The 21,983-nt window shown below is 44.2% G+C and overlaps 1 protein-coding gene across 3 annotated transcripts in view; it reads left to right on the top strand.

Annotated features, from left to right (window-relative positions):
- Window positions 1-21,983, top strand: part of LTK (leukocyte receptor tyrosine kinase) — a 163,414-nt gene that overhangs the window by 62,265 nt on the left and 79,166 nt on the right. For all 3 annotated transcript variants that reach the window (XM_045016813.1, XM_045016812.1, XM_045016811.1), the window contains exons 3-4: window positions 6,756-6,908; window positions 8,013-8,235. In XM_045016813.1, the coding sequence (XP_044872748.1) occupies window positions 6,756-6,908; window positions 8,013-8,235 (376 nt within the window). The remainder of the gene's footprint in view (window positions 1-6,755; window positions 6,909-8,012; window positions 8,236-21,983) is intronic.

Raw genomic sequence — 21,983 nt, 5'->3', positions numbered from 1 at the left:
TGCCCTTAGTTCCCAAGAAGAAAATGAGCCTTTGACAAGCTGGGAGAAAACCAGTTCATAAAAACCAAGTCCTAAGCTTGTGAAATATTCCCCTTAATGTTTAACACACAAAAGTTCAGAATTTATAATCCCCAGGTGCGGGGCTCTGGCTCCCCATCCCCTGGGCTCTGGAGAAAGAAGACTCACATAGATGAAATAGTCCCTGCTCTTGTCCCAGGAATGGTTCCCCAAATCCCATCCCAACCCTAAGGTACTAGCCAAAGAGTTGCATCCCATCCTCCACTGTCATGTGCCACCTGAGGAGCAGATGCACATTTAACCTGGGACAGATATTCGTTAATACTCAGACTATTTGATGTGCACCTGACACTTCCTTGCTCTGTAAATGGCCCTAGCCATCCTCTTCTAGTTGCTGATCGTTTCTCTTCATGCCACAGGTCAGATTGCCCTTCCCCAATAAGCCCTTCATGTCTCCTTCCATATGTCAACCACTCCCAATTTCTCATTCTGTTGTAAAGCTTGTTACTCCTCTCCCAAACATCAGAACCCTCACAACCTAGAGTTGATGGCACAGGAGATTTGTACAGCTGGAGCAAGTGGGGAAATCATCTGCTTGTCACTGTGAAAGTAGTTGTTGTAGTTACTTTATTAGTGGAGCAGTTTGGTATGTGCCTGTATATTCAAGGGGTTAGAAATACATTGCTCTAATATCTGTAACTACAAGTTCAAGACTTGGTAAGGTATTTTGAAATGCAATAATTTTCCATAAATATTTATTTTTAAATAAAATTTCTGGAAAATTGTTTGGCATTTTTGCTACTCAGACTTCAATTTGCTATCTCCGATGTTTGACTGTAGCACTGCAGACATAGTGATTGTGTTTTCTGGCCCTGATTGGGTGTTTGGGTGTTACCAGATATAAATATTTACTTATAATAACAATAGGGACACATTATAAACTCTCTTACTCATGCAGGTGAGCAGTCATTGGCATGAATAGTCCTTCTGACTTCAATGAGTGCTCTCATATGAGCAAACTGCTCACCAGTCTGGGTGAGTAAGGTGTTCACAACCTGGCCAGAACACTAGGACAAAGAACTACATATTTATGTTCTGTGCTTTTCCTGAATTTACCTACTGTGATAATTATATTTTTAATGTAATTACAAATTACTGGTTAAATTACAAATACTTCTCTACTCTGGATATTATAGGGAGAGACCCAGCCCTGAACATTGGTGGAGCCAGGTCCCGTGGGCTCTGAATTTGCTGGAGCTCAGGCACCACGGGCCCATATAACTCGCCACCCCTGGGAGCACACAGTTCAGGTGGAGACATCCCTTAGGGATGAATTTTGTCAAAGGGGAACTCAATATCCTAGTAAAGAGGATAGGAAAGAAGTTGGTAAAGTACAGGTAAGAACTAGTGAGGAATAATTAAACAAAATAGAGTCCCATTTAAATAGAACACTTAAAGGCAAGCAACTGAATATTGACCAAATGTACCAGTGCTTATATATAAATGCTAGACGTCTTAATACTAAGATGGATGAATGGGTGAACTGGCATTAAATGAGGATTTTGATATAATAGGTATCACAGAAACTTGGAGAAGTAAGGATAATCAATGGGACACGGTAATACACGGTATAAAATATATAAGAATGACTAAGTAGGTCACAGAGAAGGAGGAGTGGCATTAAAGAAGGCATAGAGACAAGTAATATAAAAATCTTGCATGAAACAAACTGTACCATAGAATCTCTATAGCTAGAAATTCCATACTTGAATAATATGAGTATAGCCATAGGAATATACTACCAACCACCTGACCAGGATGGTGAAAGTGACTGTGAAAAACTGAGGGAGATTAGAGAGGCTATAAAAGCAGAAAGCACAATAATAATGGTTAAGGCTACGTTTTAGTCATGGGTATTTTTAGCAAAAGTCATGGACAGGTAACAGGCAGTAAACAAAAATTCACAGCCTGTGACCTGTCCATGACTTGTACTATATACCCCGCCCTGACTATAAAACTTGGGTGCTCTGGGGCTGGGGCGGTCAGGGGGCCCCACCCAGAGCCCTCACCCCCTCCCGCACCCCAACCCCCTGCCTCAGCCCTGAGCCCCCTCCCACACCCAAACTCCTGCTGCTGCTGGGTGGGAGGGACGCGGTGGCCTGAGACTGCCCCAGAAGTGGATGGTGTGGCTGGCCCGGGGGCTGCCCAAGCTGCTCAGGTGGCCTCTGGGCCAGCTGCATCAGCCACTGCAGAAATCAGAGGTCCCAGAAAGTCAAGGAATCCGTGACCTCCATGACAGACTCACAGCCTTAATAATGGGGGATTTCAACTAGCCTCATAGTGACTGGGTAAATGTCACCTCAGGTGTGATGCAGAGATAAAATTTCTAGACACCATAGATGACTGCTTCTTGCAGTAGCTAGTCCTGGAACCCAGAAGGGGAGAGGCAATTCTTGATTTAGTCCTAAATTAGACCATGATGTATTTAAATATAACATTGTTATACGGAGAAAATGCCAAAGAAACCCACCACAGTAGCATTTAACTTTAAAAAGAGGAACTATACAAGAATTAGAACTCTTGTCGGACGGAAATTAAAATGAGCTGTTACAAGGGTTAAATGCTTGCAAGCAGCATGGGGATTATTTAAAAACACCATGATAGAGGATAAATATATATCCCAAATCAGAAAAGACAAGAAGAGGATCAAAACAGTCCACCATAGCTAAACAACAAGGTGGTTGAGGCTGTTAGAGGCAAAAAGTAAGCCTTTAAAATTTGGAAGTCTTATCCTAATGAGGATAATAGGAAGGTGCACAAACTCTGGCAGGAAAAGTGTAAGACTAAAAGGCAGGCCAAGAAAAAACTGGAGAAGAAACTTTCTAAAGATGCAAAAACTAACCGTAAGAATTTTTTAAAGTACACTGGAAGCAGGAAGCCTGCCAAACTGGCAGTGGGGTGACTAGATGACCAAGGTGTTACAGGAACACTCAAGGAAAACAAGGCCATAGCAGAGAAGCTAAATGAATTCTCTGCATCGGTCTTTGCTGCAGAGGATATGGGGGAGATAGCCACAACAGAGCTATCCTTTTTGGGAGACAAATCTGAAGTTCTACCTCACACTGATATGCTAATAGAAGAGGTTTTAGAACAAATTGATAAATTAAACAATAATAAGTCACCATGGCTAGATGGTATTGACTCAAGAGTTCTGAAGGAACTCAGATGTGAAATTGCAGAACTAACTGTAATATGTAAATGCTCACTGAAAGAATACTCTTTACCAGATGACTGGAAGGCAACTAATATAATGCCAATTTTTAAAAAGGGTTCCTGAGGTGATCCGGGCAATTAAAGGCCAGTGAGTCTGACTTCAGTACTGGGCAGATTGGTAGAAACTATAGTAAAGAACAGAATTATCAGACAGAAAGATAAACACAATTTGTAGGGGAAGAGTCAACACTGGTTGAGTAAAAGGAAGTCATACCTCACTAATCTATTTTAATTCTTTGAGGCTGTCAACAAGCATATGGATAAGGGTGATCTGGTCAGTATAGTGTGTTTTGATTTTCAGAAAGCTTTTGACAATGTTCCTCATCAAAGGCTCTTAAGGAAACTAAGGAGTTGTGGGATAAGAGGGAAGGTCTCATGGATCAGTAATGGGTAAAAGATAGGAAACAAAGGATAAATGGTCAGTTTTCACAATGGAGAGAGATACACAGCAGGGTCCAGTAAGGATCTATACTGGGACCTGTGCTGTTCAAGATGTTCATTAATAATCTGGAAAAAGGAGAGAATAGTAGGGTGACCAGACAGCAAGTGTGAAAAATCAGGACAGGGGGTGGGGGGCAATAGGTGCCTATATAAGAAAAAGCCCCAAATATCAGGACTGTCCCTATAAAATCGGGACATCTGGTCACCCTAGTGAATAATGAAGTGGCAAAGTTTGCAGATGATACAGTTATTCAAGATAGTTCAGTCCAAAGCTGACTGTGAAGCGTTACAGGGGGATCTCAGGGTGACTGAGTGACAAAATGGCAGATGAAATTGAACATTGATCAATGCAAAGTGATGCACATTGGAAGAAATAATCCCAACTACACATATATAATGATGGGTTCTAAATTAGCTGTTAACACTGAAGAAAGAGATCTTGAAGTCACTGTGGATAGTTCTGTGAATACTTTAGTTCAATGTGATCAAAAAGTCTAACAGTGTGTTAGGCACTATTAGGAAAGGGTTAGAAAATAATATCATAATGTCACTATATAAATCCCTGGTGCACCCATACCTTGTGACCAGTTCTTATTACCCCATCTCAACAAGGGTATAGTGGAACTGGAAAAGGATTAGAGAAAGGCAACAAAGCTGATCAAGGGCATAGATGGCCTCCATATGAGGAGATGCTAGAAAGACTAGAGCTGGTCAGCTTAGAAAAGAGACAAATAAGAGGGGATATGATACAGGGCTATAAAAGTGTGAATTGTGTGCATAAAGTGACTGGAGAAGTGTTACTCACCCTTTCCCATGATACAAAAAACAGGGGTCACCCAATAAAATTAATAGGCTGCAGGTTTAATACAAACAAAAGGAAGTACTTTTTCACACAACGCACAGTTAACCTGTGGAACTCATTGCCATGGGATGTGGTGATGGCCATAAGTATAACTGACTTAAAAAAAGAACTTGATAAGTTTATGAAGGATAGGCCCATCAGTGGATATTAGTTAAAACAGTCAGGGATGCAACCCCATGCTCTGTGCAACTTTAAACCTCTGACTGCCAGAAGCTGGGAGGAGAAGATAGGGATGAATCACTCCAGCTTCCCTTTTCTGTACACTCTCCCTGTAGCGCTGGTACTGGCCACTATTGGAGACAGGATACTAGGCTAGATGGACCATTGATCTGCCCCTGTATGGCAGTTCTTACGTTGTCAGTCACATAAATTCTCACAGGAAAATGTTAGTATGTATGGATATGGCTGGAAATCTAAACCAACAAAAATAGTTAGCAGATTCTCACTTAAGGTACCAAACCAACTTGAATTCTACCCTGCTCTTTGTTGCCCACTCTTCACATATGGTACCCAATTTTAATTCTCTCCCTAGGGACTGGTTCCTATTGTCCTCCCTTCCTAGGGCTGGTGCCTCATTGGGAAGTAAAGAATAGGGTGTTATCACATTTGTAAGGCCTGAATATCACCCAGACACAAATGCTTAGTCTTTTAGGCCCAGACCTTCAAAGGGATTTAGGCACCTAACTCCCATTGACTTAAATGGGTGTTAGGAGCCTAAATAACTTTGAGGATCTGGGACTTACTATGTATATATACAGCCCCTGAGGCCTCTAGATGCTATAATAATAATTACCACCTGAATGAATATCAGCCTGCAATACTTGTTCATCTCACTGTGCATATGTGTGAGTGAGAGCATTATGCCAGGAGCTTGTATCAGATTGATAAGGAAGCAGTGAATTAGTTCTTTGCTAGTTTATAATATGCTGATTATGAAAAATAACTTGGCCAGGATACTGTGCTGCTCTCAGTACTGTGAATGGGCTGCTTGGTTCCAGTCAGTAGGGGTTCTCCCTTCCTCATCTTAGGGATGGTGAAACTGTCGTCCATTTTGCAACCCTTAAGATATGTCTACGCGGCAAAGAAAAAAACCTCTGGTACCAAGTCTCAGAACTCAGGTCAATTGACTCGGGCTTCTGGGGATTGGCCTGCAGGGCTAGAGCAGCAGTGTGGATGTTTCTGCTCAGGCTGGAACCCAGGCTCCAAGACCTTCTCATCTCGCTGAGTTTCAGAGGTGTAAACATACCCTCAACTATTCTATTTGAGAACTTCCTGAGTTCTGTGTCCCACAATTAGAGGGGTCTGTCTCCATCCTCTTTCAATTCCTTTGCTATGTTGGATGTCACTCTTGTTCAGGATTGTACTTACAAGTGGGCCAGATCCTCCTCAGCTGTAAACTGGTTTAGCTCCACTGACTTCAGTAGAAGTATGCTGATTTACACCGGCCATAGAGGTCCAGGGCTGTCTTCCTAGGTTGGCCCTTTCCCCCACATCAGGTGAGAATCTCCATCACTCTTATCCCTGGGTAGCTTCCTCTCTTCCCTCTGACAGTTGTTCCTTTTTAGCTGAGATGTCGCAGACTATTTTGTTGCTAAATTGCAGAGGGTTCAGAGAAGAGCCATGAGGATGATTTAAGGATTAGAAAACATGCCTTATAGTGATATATGCCAGGAGCTCAGTCTATTTAGGTTAACAAAGAGAAGGTCCAGGGGTGACTTGATCACTGTCTATAAGTACCTACATGGGGAACAAATATTTGATAATAGGCTCTTCAGTCTAGCAGCAAAAGATATAACATGATCCAATGACTGGAAGTTGAAGCTAGACAAATTTGGACTGGAAATAAGGCATAAGTTTTTAACAGTGAGAGTAATTAACCATTAGAACGATTTATCACAGATCACAGTGGATTCTCCATTACTGGAGATTTCTAAATTAAAGTAGTTTTTCTAAAAGATATGTTCTAGGAATTATTTTGGGGAAGTTCTCTGGCCTGTGTCATACAGGGGGTCAGGCTATATGGTCACTAAAGTTACTTCTGGCCTTAGAATGTATGAATGAACCTATGAATCTAGATCTGCTCATTAACATCCTGGCTGACACCCTCCCTGGAGCCAGGTGGCACACCAGTGAAACGTTCTCTCTCTGTTTCTCATCCCAGAAACCTCTTGTAACTATGGGTCCATTTGCTCCTGGGTAACATCTACGGACACTTCCGGAAAACCAGACTGGGTGCTATCTTCAATGAGTGCCTTGGTGTCGCAGCAGCAGCATCAAGTTCTGGAAAACCATTCATCCAGAGGAGACAAAGAAGGTAGACAAACTTCCAGTTCATTCCCAAAGGGATACACATATGCACACACAGATGTCTATGGCCATCCTTCCCTGTCTCTCTCCGAAGCCATCATGAAATTCCACTCTAAACTGTAGAGAACACACCGCTAAGAATCATGTGTATATTAAAAAAAGCCATTGATTTTTCTATATATTTTATCAAACACTAGACTTGAGCATATTGCATAGATGTATGGAATATTTACTGTGTGGCAGCCTTGCTCATACTGCAGTGTACAATGTGAAACTTGATACATATTTAACACAGCCCATTTTTTATACAATGCACATACTGTAACATTTGAAATGCAAAGGCAACACTCTCAAAGAACCACAGTTATTGGCAAGTCACTTCTCTTTCATCAGCAGGGCACAGTGTAGCTACTTCCATAGGTAGCTACTTCCAGACCCTGAGAAAAGCTGGGGAAATTCAACTCCTGGTACAGCTAATAGGTTTTGAAGGGGCCCAAGTCTGCAGTATTCCAAGCCCTTTCAGCTCACTTTGCCTTTAATGGGAATTGAAGATGCTCAGCACTCTTCACTGTTATTCATCACCTCTTGGGATTTGGCCCATACCTTTTATGTTCTTATGGTCCAGTCCTGCTCCCATTGAAATGAGAGGTTCACATCAACTTCAGTGGGCCAGATTCAGGCCCTTTGTGAATTAGCTTTGTTTCCAACACAGTCAGAAGAAGCCACTTTTAACTACAGAGGGTGAGAGTCCCAGGAAATTCAGCCCCTTGACAAGGCTAAGCTGACTCCTCATATTTGTGTGCTCACTCATGTCTTTGTTATGTTTCTAACCAGTATTATATCTATTGCCTCCTCCCTTCTTTTTCCTTCACTCTCTCTCCTTGGTTTCTTTTCCTCTTTCTTCCCTTCTTCTCTCCTCTCTCTCTTGATCTGTTCTTTACGTATTTTCTTTCTTTTTTAACTTAATTCTTCTTTCACTTCTTTTTATCCTCTACTTTTTTTCTTGTCTTTTCTCCTCTTCTTTTTCACCACTGCTTCTTTCAATCCCTCTTTCCTCTTGTTTCCTCTTTTTATGTCTTCTCCCCTTGTACTCTTCCCTTCTTTCCTTCAGGGAACATTCTCCTCCTGAACACCAGCAGGTTCTTGGACAGATGTGAGTTCAGTCTGCATAGCCCCATCCTGCCATGGAGTGTGGAGTCCTGCTTGCTGGAGCTGGCCATATATTCACAGGACACTGCTCCTCCTCTCCAGGGATTCACAGTTGAAATCCGACATGTGGAGACAAACGGGAACATAATCATCCCTCTGAGAGATGGGCAAGAGGAGATCACCTGGTAAGGCTAGCTACCTGCAGCCACTTAAATGTTGCCTGAGGGGCAGTTCCCTTAGGGCATTGCTTCGAGCAAAGTCTGCTCCGCTTCTCTCTCCACAAAGTCACTGGTTCTGTGAAGGCCAACTCTGAGGACTGAACTGAGAACCTCCAGAGTTAAACACTTGAGTCTCAAGTCTCCAGCTTGATCTAAAGAGCTAGCCTCCATAGCTGCTGGCTGTAACAGACTCTCATCCTCTGGGGAAAAGACACAGAAGAGGATGTATAACATACACTTGATCAGTGGGTTATACTTACATAAGAACGGCCCATACTGGGTCAGACCAAAGGTCCATCTAGCCCAGTGTACTGTCTTCCAACAGTGGCCAATGCCAGGTGTCCCAGAAGGAATGAACAGAATAGGTAATCATCAAGTGATCCATCTCCTGTCGTCCACTCCCAGCTTCTGGCAAACAGAGGCTAGGGACACCATCCCTGCCCATCCTGGCTAATAGCCATTGATGGACCTATCCTCCATGAATGTATCTAGTTCTTTTTTGAACTCTGTTATAGTCTTGGCCTTCACAATATCCTCTGGCAAAGAGTTTCACAGGTTGACTGTGCATTGTGTGAAAAAAATACTTCCTTTTGTTTGTTTATTAACTTCCTCCCAAAGCTTTAGTAGGTAATGATGCCCCTATTTCATCTGATTCACTTACTGTTGCTGAGATTATAGGCCTCAAATCTACTGAGTCCAAAATGCTCCCTCAGTATTGGGCCAATTTCTCTAAGCAATGTCATGGGTTATCCTGGTGTGGAAGTACAGAAAGAACTGACAGGGATTTGTAGGGGATCTTAATGCATGACAGTCTCTGTTAGCAAGAGTCAGGCTAGCTGTAACCCTAATAACGCGAGATTTGTAGAAGCGAGGATTGTGTGAGGTGAGTGGAAAAGAACTGTGTGAGAAGTTGTTGTGACCTTGCACTGATAAAATATGTAGACTGGCGTCTTTTTAGAAGTGAGAAAAACAAGATATCAGCATGACTTATGTATAAACAAAATGCAGCTGTTGCTTATTATTGTCTGTAACAAAAGTATAAATGCTTGCTGTAATTGTTTACCTGTTGAGAGACCTGTCTAGGAAGGGGAGACCCTATGTCCTAGTGCACTCTCTCCCTGTTGTAGCTGCTAAACAGAATAAAGTATCTGACTCTGCTGCACCCAAACAAAAAAGCGAGAACTGAGTGTTTCTCCAACACTGGTCACAAGAGCTAAAAATTTCACATGGTTTGGTGTAGTTTTAACTATCATCATTCTTCCCCTCTTACCACCAGTATCTGCTTGAAAAGGCTTGTCAGTGCACATTCCTGGGCAGAGCATGCAGTCTGATACACCAGCAGCATAGTCCTCAACCACTATTGGTGTGGGTGAACTTTTGGCAGAGGGAGTGTTACCCAAAAAACAGTCTCCATAGTTAAAGGAAATACATCCATACTCATCCCATTGGACCATCAGCAGCAGTTGATACCATCAGTCATCACCACCAAGAAGCTTCCAGGGTGAATAGAAACACCCTGAAAGGCCACAGATCAAGCACAGCGGGGCCGCTATTCCTCTCCTCCAAAATGCAAAATGTCCCACACAGTTTGGGCGTCACCCCCAAATTGTTGAACATCTACAGAGCCACTCACCAGCTGTCCATCACCCAAAGGCTCCCCATGTGCTGTGAGAATCATCTGGTAACTGGTTAGGCCAGTTTTCTGGCTCCTTCACAATGCTAGAGGGTTCAACAGGGGCTGTACTGGAGCCAAGCATCTGGCCCCTAATGCTTTGGCCATGAATGAAAAATTCTACATCTTCTTTCTTTTCAAAGGCTGTTCCTTTCTGAGGTGCCTCCCTGGGTGGATGAGCTAGGTATAACCGTAGAGCCTGAATCACAACGTTCAGTTCCCAGTGCCGATCCAGACTTTTCCAGAGTTCACGGGTATTTGCTTCTGGTCTATCTGTAAAGCTCTGGGCAGGGTAGAAGAGATAGTGTAGAAAGAGAGAGGAAGAGAAAGCAGATAAGAAAATCGGGCAATACCAAACCTTAGCCTGGATGTTCCTTACTTTGGTCTTCCCCACGGTTGCTTTTTCATTCCTGGATGTGCCAGAATGCACATGAGATGGGAACCAAGAGGGTGCCTTGAAGTGCAACAGGGAGACTGAGTTCTAACAGAGAAAGAGAGAGAGAAGAGTCCACATCGCTATTTATTTGCAATCTTCCTTGTGCTTGCTATCCTTTCCTCCTACCTGCCTTTGAGGGGCATGGATTAAGTACGCTGACTGTAAGCTCTTTGTTTATATCACCTGATTGGCTCCCATGGAGAATTCCACCAACAGATCCTTGCTCTTGTTTTCCTTGAATTCCCTGGCACCACCTTCTGTTGCTATAGAGATACCCAGCCAAGACTCCTGTTCTGGCGAGCCAAAGACAGCGAAGTTTGATTTAAAATTTGATTCTTAACCCTCATATCCCTTCCTCTCCTATTTTCAGTTCTTACTCATTTCCTTTCTAGGTGGGCCCTTCCCCCTCTGGATGTCTCCTGGCCAATGTAGCAGGGAAAAAGTTGCCTTTTGGTGTCATTCTTATCCCCAGAGACTGCCCATGCCACTTCAAGCATGTGACTAGTCTCTGCTGACCAAGGCAGCTAGTTTCACAAGTCCATTTCTGCTTATTATTAAATGATTGATTAATTGAGTGCTCCTCAGAAGTACCTAGCTGTTCAGTATCAATAGTGATCACTTCACGCATCACTGACATGCAGCTATCTCTGGAATGGAAAATCGCACCTGTTCCATAGCCTACCTGAAGACTGCCACAACAGCTTTAGGAGATGAAGTTAAGATCATCCTTTCTAATTAAAATAGCAGTGGAATTTAAGTAGGTAGAACCTAACCTGCTCAACTGGAAATTTGTTAGGACATTGGGGTTATACCTTTGCTCTCATGAAAGGAGTGAAAAGCTTGAAGGGACCTGTAACAATCATAGGTGGTCAGGGGCTTAGGTTTAAAGACATCTAAAATATGTAATATACTTCATTCATGTTTAAAATATGTGGAAGAAGGAAAACAAGGAGATGGAATTAGACACTCTTGGAAAAAATATGATTCCTTTCTTTTTCTTTTACAATGGATTGATTTAAAAAATCTCTACACAAGTCCAGGGTGGACAAAGGAAACTTTTTAGTGTGTATAGCAGAACAAATAAGAGTCATTATTGCATATTGATCTAGCTTCTCCATGGCAGGCACATGGCCCAAGACCAGCTTTATCTTTTATATCTGAAGGCCTGTGCTATCAATTAACAGGAAGGCCAGCCTGAAGTAATTGGATTTTTAGGATGGTTTGGGATTTTTAAATGTTTTTGTCTGCTTCTAAACAATACTGTACTGTTAGGAGTAGAACAGGAAGTACAATGACCAAATTATAGTGTAGGGATAAGGCAGCATATCATTAACCTATGGCACTCATTACCACATGATATTGTTGAGGGATGATTAGTAACATATGAAGAAAAATTAGCGCTCCTACCTTTTCAGGTAGGCAGAAACCAAAGAAAAGCCTACCTCAGCCCTTCCCCATAATCCTCACCTCTGTTGTCAAGCCATACCCAATCCCCAATTCCAGATAGAACACTTCACTGGGTTCTTCTCTTTCTGGTTCTGGGGGTCTGCTGTAATATTCAGCTCTTCATTCTGAATTCATCAATGGTGCTTTTTCCCTACGATTCTGCTCTGTCCTACATTTGTGTATTATGCATGAGAAGGAAGTGCTTTTCTGATTGGTGCTCAGCTCTCAGATTGGTGAACCATCCTCAGATTGGTAGTGCTGAAGCTATTGTTCTGTCTGTCATACCCACAGTTCAGATCAGTCTCTGGTAAAAGCTTTCTGGTGAAAAAATGGAGAAGAGAGATGGCTGGAACAAACCAAACATCAAAGTCCCTGGTCTAAATTTAACAGCATAGGTGAAAACCCTAAAATAGCATCTGTACAAATAGTTGCACTATTTAGAATAAAGAGGAGCTGCTAATCCTCATTCTTCAGGGGAAAAGATGACCACTAGCTGGGGCCAGGAAGTGCTTTTCTCTTCGATGGTATAGTAATGCTCAAATGTCCAGGTGTATTGTGTTCACTTTTTCCTCTTCCTCTAAAATATTAGGCATTGGCCACAGTGAGAGGCAAGGTACCAGAGCAAACAAATCTTGTTTGTTCTAGTATAGGAATTCCCATATTCCTGATTATTGATCAACACCAACTAAAGGGACAATAATCCTCACTCAGATTTCAGAAGTTACTACTGCAGTTAGATGCTGGGTCTTGCCCTACGTGTGTGAATGTAAATTGCAGGACTGTAGAAGCAGGTCCATAATCCATGCCAGCAACAGCTCTCTGCTACTGAAATAAGGTTTATCTCGGGTTGGTGCCACCAATATACCTAGAATCTATTACATTCTGGTCATGTGGGTCAACACTCTGCCACTTAATGGAAACTGTCCAAAGTGAAAGTCATCCAATAACAAGGTCTGTCCTAGATCAGATATGGAGAAAACTCCCTCAATCTCTTAGTTCACTTGTAACAAGGAGATTAAATCAGTGGTAACCTGGAATGCACCCTAGGTGTAGCCTCAGGGAGGAAATGGGCTAGAACTGGATCTCTGTGCTACAATCCCTGACAGGAGAAGAAATGGAACTTGGATTTCTGTGCCTCTCTGAAATGGACTTGGGGTACAGTTCCTAAGAGGAGACAAATCTGAGCCTGAGATGGATTGATGTTTGACATCTTTGTCTAGAGAGCCTCTCATACTTTAGGTCATCTCTGAATAAATTCTGAAGTCCTGAAGCAATCTTAGAATCATAGAAATGTAGGACTGGAAAAGAGCTCGAGAGATCATCTAATCCAGTTACCTGCACTGAGGTAGGGCTAAGTATACCTAGACCATCCCGGACAGGTGTTTGTCTAACCAGGGGTAGGCAACCTATGGCACGTGTGCCGAAGGCGGCACTCAAGCTGAATTTCAGTGGCACACACTGCCCGGGTCCTGGCCACCGGTCCAGGGAGCTCTGCATTCTAATTTAATTTTAAATGAAGCTTCTTAAACATTTTAAAAACCTTATTTACTTTACATACAACAATAGTTTAGTTATATATTATAGACTTATAGAAAGAGACCATCTAAAAACATTAAAATGTATTACTGGCACACGAAACCTTAAATTAGAGTGAATAAATGAAGACTCGGCACACCACTTCTGAAAGGTTGCCGACCCTTGGTCTAACTTGTTCTTAAAAACTGCCAATGATGGGATTCCACAACCTCCTTAGGAAGCCTATTCCAGTATTTAACTATCCTTATAGTTGGAAAGTTTTTCCTAATATCTAACCTAAATCTCCCTTGCTTCAGATTAAGCCCATTATTTCTTGTCCTACCTTCAGCTGACATGGAGAACAATTGATGACCTTTGTCTTTATAACACCTCTTAACATATCTGAAGTCTGTTATCAACTGCCTCCTCAATATGCTTTTCTCAGTACTAAACATGCCTAGTTTTTTAAATCTTTCCTCATAGGCTGTTTTCTAAACGTTTTATCATTGCTTGTTGCTTTCCGCTGGACTCTGTCCTTAGTTTGCTTTCCTTAGTTTGCTTATGAGAATGTCATGTGGGACTGTGTCAAAAGCCTTACTAAAATCAAGATATATCACATCTACTGCTTCTCTCTATTCAGAAGGCCAGTAACCCTGTCCAAGAAGGAAATTAGTTTGGTTTGGTATTATTTGTTCTTGACAAATCTATGTTAGCTATTATTTATAGCACTATCATCCTCTAGATGTTCACAGACTGATTGTTTAATAGTTTGTTCCAATGTCTTTCCAGGTATCAAAGTTAGGCTGACTGGTCTAGAATTCCACAGTTCCTCTTTGTTCCCATTTTTTAAAATAGGCACTATGTTAGCCCCTTGCCAGCCCCCTGGGAACTCACCCACTGTCCATGAGTTCTCAAAAAAAATTGCTAATGGTTCTGTGATTGCTTCAGCTAGTTCCTTAAATGGTGAACTTCATCAGGCCCTGCTGACTTGAATACATCCAACTTTTCTAAACGTTCTTTATCCTGTTCTTTCCCTATTTTGGCTTGTGTTCTTTCCCCTTTGTTGTTAATATTAATTGTGGTAAGTTTCTGGTCACAATTTACCTTTTTAGTGAAGACTGATGGAAAATTAGACATTTAACACTTCAGCCTTCTTGATGTTGTCCATTATTGTCCATGATTAACTTCCCTTCCTTGCTAAGTGGAGGATGAAAACACCACCTGCGCCCCCAACTCCTTCACTCTGGCCTTTCCCTTAGTCTTTCTCTTGCTCCTAATGTATGTATAGAACCTCTCCTTACTGCCTTTTATGTCCCTTGTTAGGTGTCACTCATTTTGTGCCTTAGGCTTTCTGATTTTGTCCCTAAATGCTTGTGCTATTCTTTTGTAATCATCCTTAGCAATTTGTCCATTTCCATTTTTTGTAGATTCCTTTTTGATTTTCAGGACATTAAAAGAGCTCCTGATGGAGCCATATCGGCCTCTTACAATTCTTCCTATCTTTCCTTCACATTGGGATAGTTTGCTGTTGTGCCTTTAATATTGTTTCTTTGAGAAACTGCCAGCTCTCCTGAACTGCTTTTTCCCTTTGATTTTCTTTCCATGGATCCTTACCTACCTGTTCTCTGAAATTGTTAAAGTCTGCTTTTTTGAAGGCCATTGCCCTTATTCTGCTGCTCCCCCTCCTTCCTTTCCTTAGAATCATGAAGTCTATTATTTAGAATCATAGAATACAGGGACCTCAGGAGGTCATCTAGTCCACCCCCCTGCTCAAAGCAGGACAAATCCCCAGACAGGTGTGTTTTTTTTAAACTCCCGTTCCTTAAATGGCCCCCTGAAGGATTGAACTCACAACCCAGAATTTAGCAGGCCAATGCCCAAACCACTGAGCTTCATGATTACTTTCACTCATATTGCCTTCAACCTTCAGATTCACAACCAATTCCTCCCTGTTAGTCAGAATCAAGTCTAAAATGGCTGTCCCTCTGGTTATTTCCTCCATTTTCTGAAACAAAAAGTAGTCCCCAGTACATTCCAAAAACATTTTGTGTTTTGCCGTATTACTTTTCCAACAGATATCTGAGTAGTTACATACTCCCCCTATTAACATTGGGTCTTGTGTTTTGAATATTTCTGTTAATTGTTCCATCTCCTCATCCATCACCTCTTCCTAATTTGGTGGTTTACAGCAGACCCCCTACCATGGATACTGTCCCTGGTTTTTACCCTTTTTCTTCACCCAGAGACTGTCAACTCTTCTGCCCCTGACCTCCTTCTGTGCCTCAGAACAAGTGTATATATTCTTGATACATAATGCAATATGTCCTCCCTTTTTTCCCTGCCTGTCCTTCCTGAACAAGCTATCCCCCCTCATGAGATTTATATTCCTGTCATGAGATTTATCCCAAGTCTCTGTGATGCCAACTAAGTCATAATGTAGCTCATGTACTAATAATTCCAGTACTTCCTGTTTATTCCCAATGCACCTTGCATCTATGTATAGATATCTAAGATGATGAGCAGATTCCATCACTGTTATCCCTCTTGTTGCACCTACAACCCAACTGTAATTTTCCATTTACCCCCCAACACTTAGTTCTCTGTTAATTCCACCTTTTTTTTATACTTACCTGTGGGCTTTTGCCGCCTGCCTCCTTTGAACCTAATTTAAAATCCTCCTTACTAGATTGGCGAGTCACTGTGCAAACATTCTCTTCCCTTTGTAGTCAGGTGGACCCCATTTCTTCCCAGCAGTCTTCCTTCCTGGAACAGCATCTCATGGTCAAGACAGCCAATGCCCTCCCTTTGACACCATCTGTGCAGCTGAGTGATCATCTCCAGGATGTCATCATCCCTGCCTGGGCCCTTACTCTCAACTGGAAGGATTGACAAAAACACCACCTGCACCCCTGACTCCTTCGCCCTTGCTCCCAGAGCCCGGTAGTCACTGTTGATCTGCTCAGGTTTATACTTGACAGTATCATTAGTGCCCATGTGAATGAGCAGCATGGGATAGTGGTAAGAAGAACAGATGAGCTCCAGAAATCTTTCTGTAATGTCTTGAGTACAGGCTCCATGCAGGCAGCACACCTGTAAGGACAGCAAATCAGGTCAGCAGATGGATGCCTCTATCCCATTCCAGAAGGGAGTCCTTAATAACCCCACTCTGTGTCTCTTCCTCTTGCTTGTGGTGGCCATGAGCCTCCTGGATTTGGGGGCAGGTGGCTCCTCTTTTTCAGCCATTGGGGTCTGCTCCTCACCTCCTTTTTCCAGTCCCAGTTCTTGACCATGTTGCAATGGGGAACTGGATCGGGGAGTGAAGTGCTGCCTACAGCTCAAGGTGGCCAGCAACCAGTCTCCATCCCTTAGAGCAGCTGAGTCTCCTTCCTCATTGGGGGCCGCTGTAGCCATCTGTAGCTAGTTAGCATCCTCCATCCTGGATGTCTCCACATGCATCCTATTGATGAAGTCCTCCTGCTCCTGGATGCTACACCAACGAGCCATCTCCTCCTGCAGCTTTCTTACCTACTTCCTGAGGGATTTCACCAACAGGCACCTCACACACCAGCTGGCTTCCCCTGCCTGGCTTTCTTCATCAGGGACATGCAGGACACATGCCCAGCAAGTCAAGACCCGTGCCTGGGTAGAAGCCTCCAGGGCCAGGATGCCTGTCTGTCCGGGGCCCCCGCAGGTGCAGGCAGAGGAAGAACAAGCAGTGCTGTTGGCAATATGCCGTTTTCCTCCCATTGCAGGTTCTTCCTTGCAGAGTACCTGTAAATTGACCCAAACCTTACCTCACTGCCTTCCTCTGCTGCTAAACTCAGCTGGCTCACTCCTTCAGTCTCTCAGGTAGGAGTCTACATAGTTTTTAAAGCCTGGGCCCCATACACAGCTGGAATAAGTGATTTATCCTCTCTTCCTCAGCTACCTCTAATCACTAGCCTATTCAAAAAAACTGCTCTGCTGTCACGTCAAAGAGCCTTTCTAGGGCCCTTAAAAGAGTCCCACTAGAGCCCTGCTAGGAATCAGGCAGTAACTCACCTAACTGCAGAGTGATCTAGCCCAGACAGTCAGCAACCAAACTTCAGCAAACACAGCAAAGTAGCCTGGAGCCCTCCCAAACTCAGTGGCAAGTTCCCAGCACACAAAAGTTTCTCCTTTTTTGCCCCCAAAAGTTAATCAATAGCAATAAGACAGAAGTACAGATATTCACCATCTGGCTAACTCTCTTAGGGCATAACTACACTTACCTCCAAATCAATCGATCCAGCAGGGGTCGATTTAGCGTGTCTTTACTAGATGCGATAAATCGACCACTGAGCGCTCTCTCGTCGACTCTGGTACTCCACCGGAGCCAGAAGCGTAGGCAAAGTCAACGGCGCATCAGCAGTCGACCTACTGCAGTGAAGGCACTGCGGTAAGTAGATCTAAGTACGTCAACTTCAGCTACGTTATTCATGTAGCCTTTGTCACACCAGCCACCAATCAACTACCTGCAGCTTGAGGTCTTCAAACCACAATTTGAGGACTTCAGTAACTCAGACATAGGTTAGGGGTTTGTTATTGAAGTGGATGGGTGAGATTCTGTGGCCTGCATTGTGCAGGAGGTCAGACTAGATGATCATAATGGTCTCTTCTGACCTTAAAGTCTATGAGTCTATAATGCTTCTAATTCTAATGCTTCTAATAAAGCACTCTGATTTAGCATAGTGTCACATCTGTGTCCGAATCTATCCCTCTAGCTTAGAGAACATGCCAACTCTCCCGCTCATGTAGTTGAACTCATCATTCTTAATAAAGCAATTGTTGTCTGGACTCTTAAATATTGTTCCTGGAAATTCAACAGCAGCTCTCTTTGTTGGAGATAGTAAGGCACTGAGTAGACGGGACTGGTCAGAATTGGGAGGAAGGGGCTTTGTTCAACGGAGGGAGACAGAGAGGCTGCAAGCCTCCTAGTGCTAAGAATATTGATGAACAATAGAAATTACTGGGGCCACACAATGCATCCTGAATTGTCTTGAATTAAACATCAAGTTGTTTGCAGGTCCATACTCTTATTCTGTCCTTGCAAATTGCCCAGAGACATGTCAGGCTCTGAGAACCCCTAAGAGTGTACACAGCAGTTTCAGTGTCTGTATTTAGAAGAGTAGTAATATTAACCAGTTTACTGAGCTCTAGCCTGACGTAAAATCGATAGTAAAGGTATTGCCAGGCTGGGCTTATCTGAAAGCCAGCTTCAATGATCCATCTTCTGCTGTATATACTAAAGGCTTTGTTCCTGATTCCATTAAGAAAATTAAATTGGCTCTGAATAGCCCCTGTTTGGATACCAGGACCAAGCAAAGAAAGTGCAATATTTATGCATATAGAGAACTTGCCACAGTTGGATTTTGGACCTGAGGGTGTGTGTCAGAATACAGCTGCCCTAGGGAATATCTGGGCAGTGCTCCTTGATAACAAGGTGTACACCTAAGCATTCTGGGTGATGCAAAGCTACATATCACTTGCAGTTTCTAGGTGCTGTGCTATCATACTGTATAGTGGAGTTAATGGAGTCAAGTCTCAGTGCTGGAGCTTGTTGGAGACAGTACTATAATATATAATGGAGGTCATGCAGTCATGATTCAGTGCTGGAGATTTGTGGATGATCTGCTGCAATACAGACTGGTGGTAATGTGATTGTGACTTAGGGTATGTCTACACTACAAGACTATTTCGAATCAACTTAAGTCGAATTTGTGGAATCGACCTTATGAAGTCGAATTTGTGTATCCACACTAAAAACACTAATTCGACTGTGTGAGTCCACAGTAACGGGGCCAGTGTCGAATTTGGAAGCGGTGCACTGTGGGAAGCTATCCCACAGTTCCCGCACTCCCCGCTGCCCATTGGAATTCTGGGATTTCCCCCCAATGCATGCTGGGGGAAAAATGTGTCGAGGGTGGTTTTGGGTAACTGTCATCATTGAACCGTCAATCACGCCCTCCCTCCCTCCCAGAAAGCGCCTGCGGGCAATCTGTTCGTGCACTTTTCTGCTCAGTGACAGCACGGGCACCACAGCACTGCGAGCACGGAGCCCGCGGCAGTTATGGCCGTTGTCAACTCCTCGCACTTTATCGTCCACCTCTTCCACAGTCAGCTGCTGAGAAATCGGGCTACTTTTCAATGGTGCTGCTAGCACTGGTGGACCATGGGGGACGTTTTACCAACATCAACATCGGGTAGCCAGGCAAAGTTCATGACGCGCGTGTTTTCAGGACGCCTGCTCTGTTTAGACGCCTGCAGGAAGGTAGTTTCTTCCCGGACCACAAAATAACTCTTGGGGATGTGCAGATGCCTATAGTGATCCTCGGGGACCCAGCCTACCCGCTAATGCCCTGCCTCGTGAAGCCCTATGCAGGCACCTTGCACAGCGACAAGGAACTCTTCAAGTACCAGCGAGCAGCGTGACCTGTGACTGTTCAGTTTCTTTACAGAGAAGCTGAACCTGCCCCTGTTTCTTTACCAAGTTACTGTTGACCAGCATCTGCAGTTACATACCCCGTCCACCCCGCTTCCCCCACTTCCAACACACGTTTAAAAATAAAATACATGTTCCCCTGTAACTTTACAAAGGTTTCTTTATTGATGACTTTGCATTAAAGGGTTGAAACTGGGACTCAGACTGTGCTGGGTAGGGTGTGCGGTGATGTAAAGACCACCTCTAAACTTGAGGAATGACAGGCTCCTGCTCCCAGAGCGGTCTGCAGTGCCGGACTGGTTGTTTCAACGAAGCCTGCCATCCCTCCTTTTTGGGACTCTGTGTTCGGGGGCTATGTGGCCTTGTGGCGGGGGAGGACGGATACAGATTCCTCTGCTGCGTGGCTCTGTGGTCCAGGACAGGGACCGTTGCATGAGATCTGTAACCCCCCTCCCCCGCTACAAAGTCACGTACCCGCCCCACCCACACAGAACCTGCAAACCACCTCCCATACTGACCAGGGTGCCTACTGACTGCACTGTGTGTGTGACCTGCTGCTGATCCTGCCCCCGTCTCTGTACCCTGCTAAAGGTGACTGTCCTATGCAATACCCTACCCCCTTCCCCACCCACCCCTTCAAACGCAACGTTGTGTAAAAAAGCATGACGGAAACAGTAATTAACAGCAAAGTATTTTTAATAATTAACCAGACAGTCAGGGGATGAAACTGGGATTGGGGCTAGGGTGAGTCAGGAAGGGAAGGAATTCTCAAAAATTAGGGTATGAGAGCTTTTGGGTACTTGAGCACTCTGCTGGAGTGCAGTGACAGTTTTCACGGCCCCTGGCGCCACTCCTTCTGGTTACTTTGGGTGACGGGAGGTATGGGACTTTGTGGCGGGGGAGGGTGGTTGCAGATACACTGCGGGGGGGCTCTGTCCTCCTGGCTGCGGTCCTACAGAACATCCACAAGGCGCCGGAGCGTGTCCGTTTGCTCCCTCATTAGTCCAAGCAGCGTTTGAGTCGCCTGCTTGTCTTCCTCACGCCACCTCTCCTCCCGTTCGCTGTGTGAGCGCTGCTGCTGAGAGAGGGTCTCCCTCCACTGGCTCTGCTGGTCCGCCTCGGCTCGGGAGCACCCCATAACTTCAGCGATCATCTCGTCCCGTGTCTTTCTCTTTCGCCGCCTAATCTTTGCCAGCCTCTGTGAGGGGGATGCTGTGGCAGGTCTGGAGACAGTCGAAGCTGTGTGATGGGAAAGAGGGAGTGAATTCCTTGCAAAGATACATTTCTGCGAACAATGAACACAGTCTAGTCTGTGTCTGTGAACAACACCATGCACAGCACCTATCCCGTCCGCACTCCTGCAGCAGGCAATACGGAAAGCATAAACTCTGCCCCTGTTCTACCCCATCGCAGTGTCCCCCGACCATTGCACTTCTGGGTTGAGATCCCAGTGCATGATGGTGCAAATTTCATTGTCGCGGGTGGTTCTGGGTAAATGTAGTCAGTCATTCCTTCCTCCAGGAAAGCAATGCCAGACAATCATTTCGAGCCCGTTTTCCCTGGATTGCCCTGGCATACGCCATAGTGTGGCAACCATGGAGCCTGTTTTGCCTTTTGTCACTGTCACCGTATGTGTACTAGATGCCGCGGACAGAGGCGATTCAGCAGCGCTACACAGCAGCATTCATTTGCTTTTGCATGACAGCAGAGATGGTTATCAGCCATATTGCACCATCAACCACGCCAATGTAAATTGGCAAGGTGATGACGGGTAGCTGTCCTATTGCACTACACCTTCTGCTGCTGTCATAGGTGCCCCTGGCCGAGATTGGCCAGGGGCGCAAAAGACAAAACTGGGAATGACTCCCCGAGTCAATCCCTCCTTTATGGTATCTAAAAATAGAAACAGTCCCGCCTAGAATATGGGGCAACTGTACTAGGGTTTTAGTGTATCAGAGAACTACAGAGCACAGCCGCTCTGTGTCAGATCCCACAGGAATGACGAGCTGCGTGCCATTCACAGGGGGTGCCCCTGCAACAACCCTACCTGTTGCTTCCCTCCTCCTCCAGCCTTCCTGGGCTACCGTTGTAGTGTCCCCCCATTTGTATGCTGAAGTAATAAGGAATGCAGGAATAAGAAACAGTGACTTGTTAGGGAAATGAAATGAGGGTAAGGCAGCCTCCAG

The sequence above is a fragment of the Mauremys mutica genome, chromosome 4 (genome assembly GCF_020497125.1).
Source record: "Mauremys mutica isolate MM-2020 ecotype Southern chromosome 4, ASM2049712v1, whole genome shotgun sequence".
Taxonomy (NCBI): Eukaryota; Metazoa; Chordata; order Testudines; family Geoemydidae; genus Mauremys; species Mauremys mutica.
The sequence above is the reverse complement of the archived record's forward strand: the minus strand, read 5'-3'. Positions and strand labels throughout refer to the sequence as shown.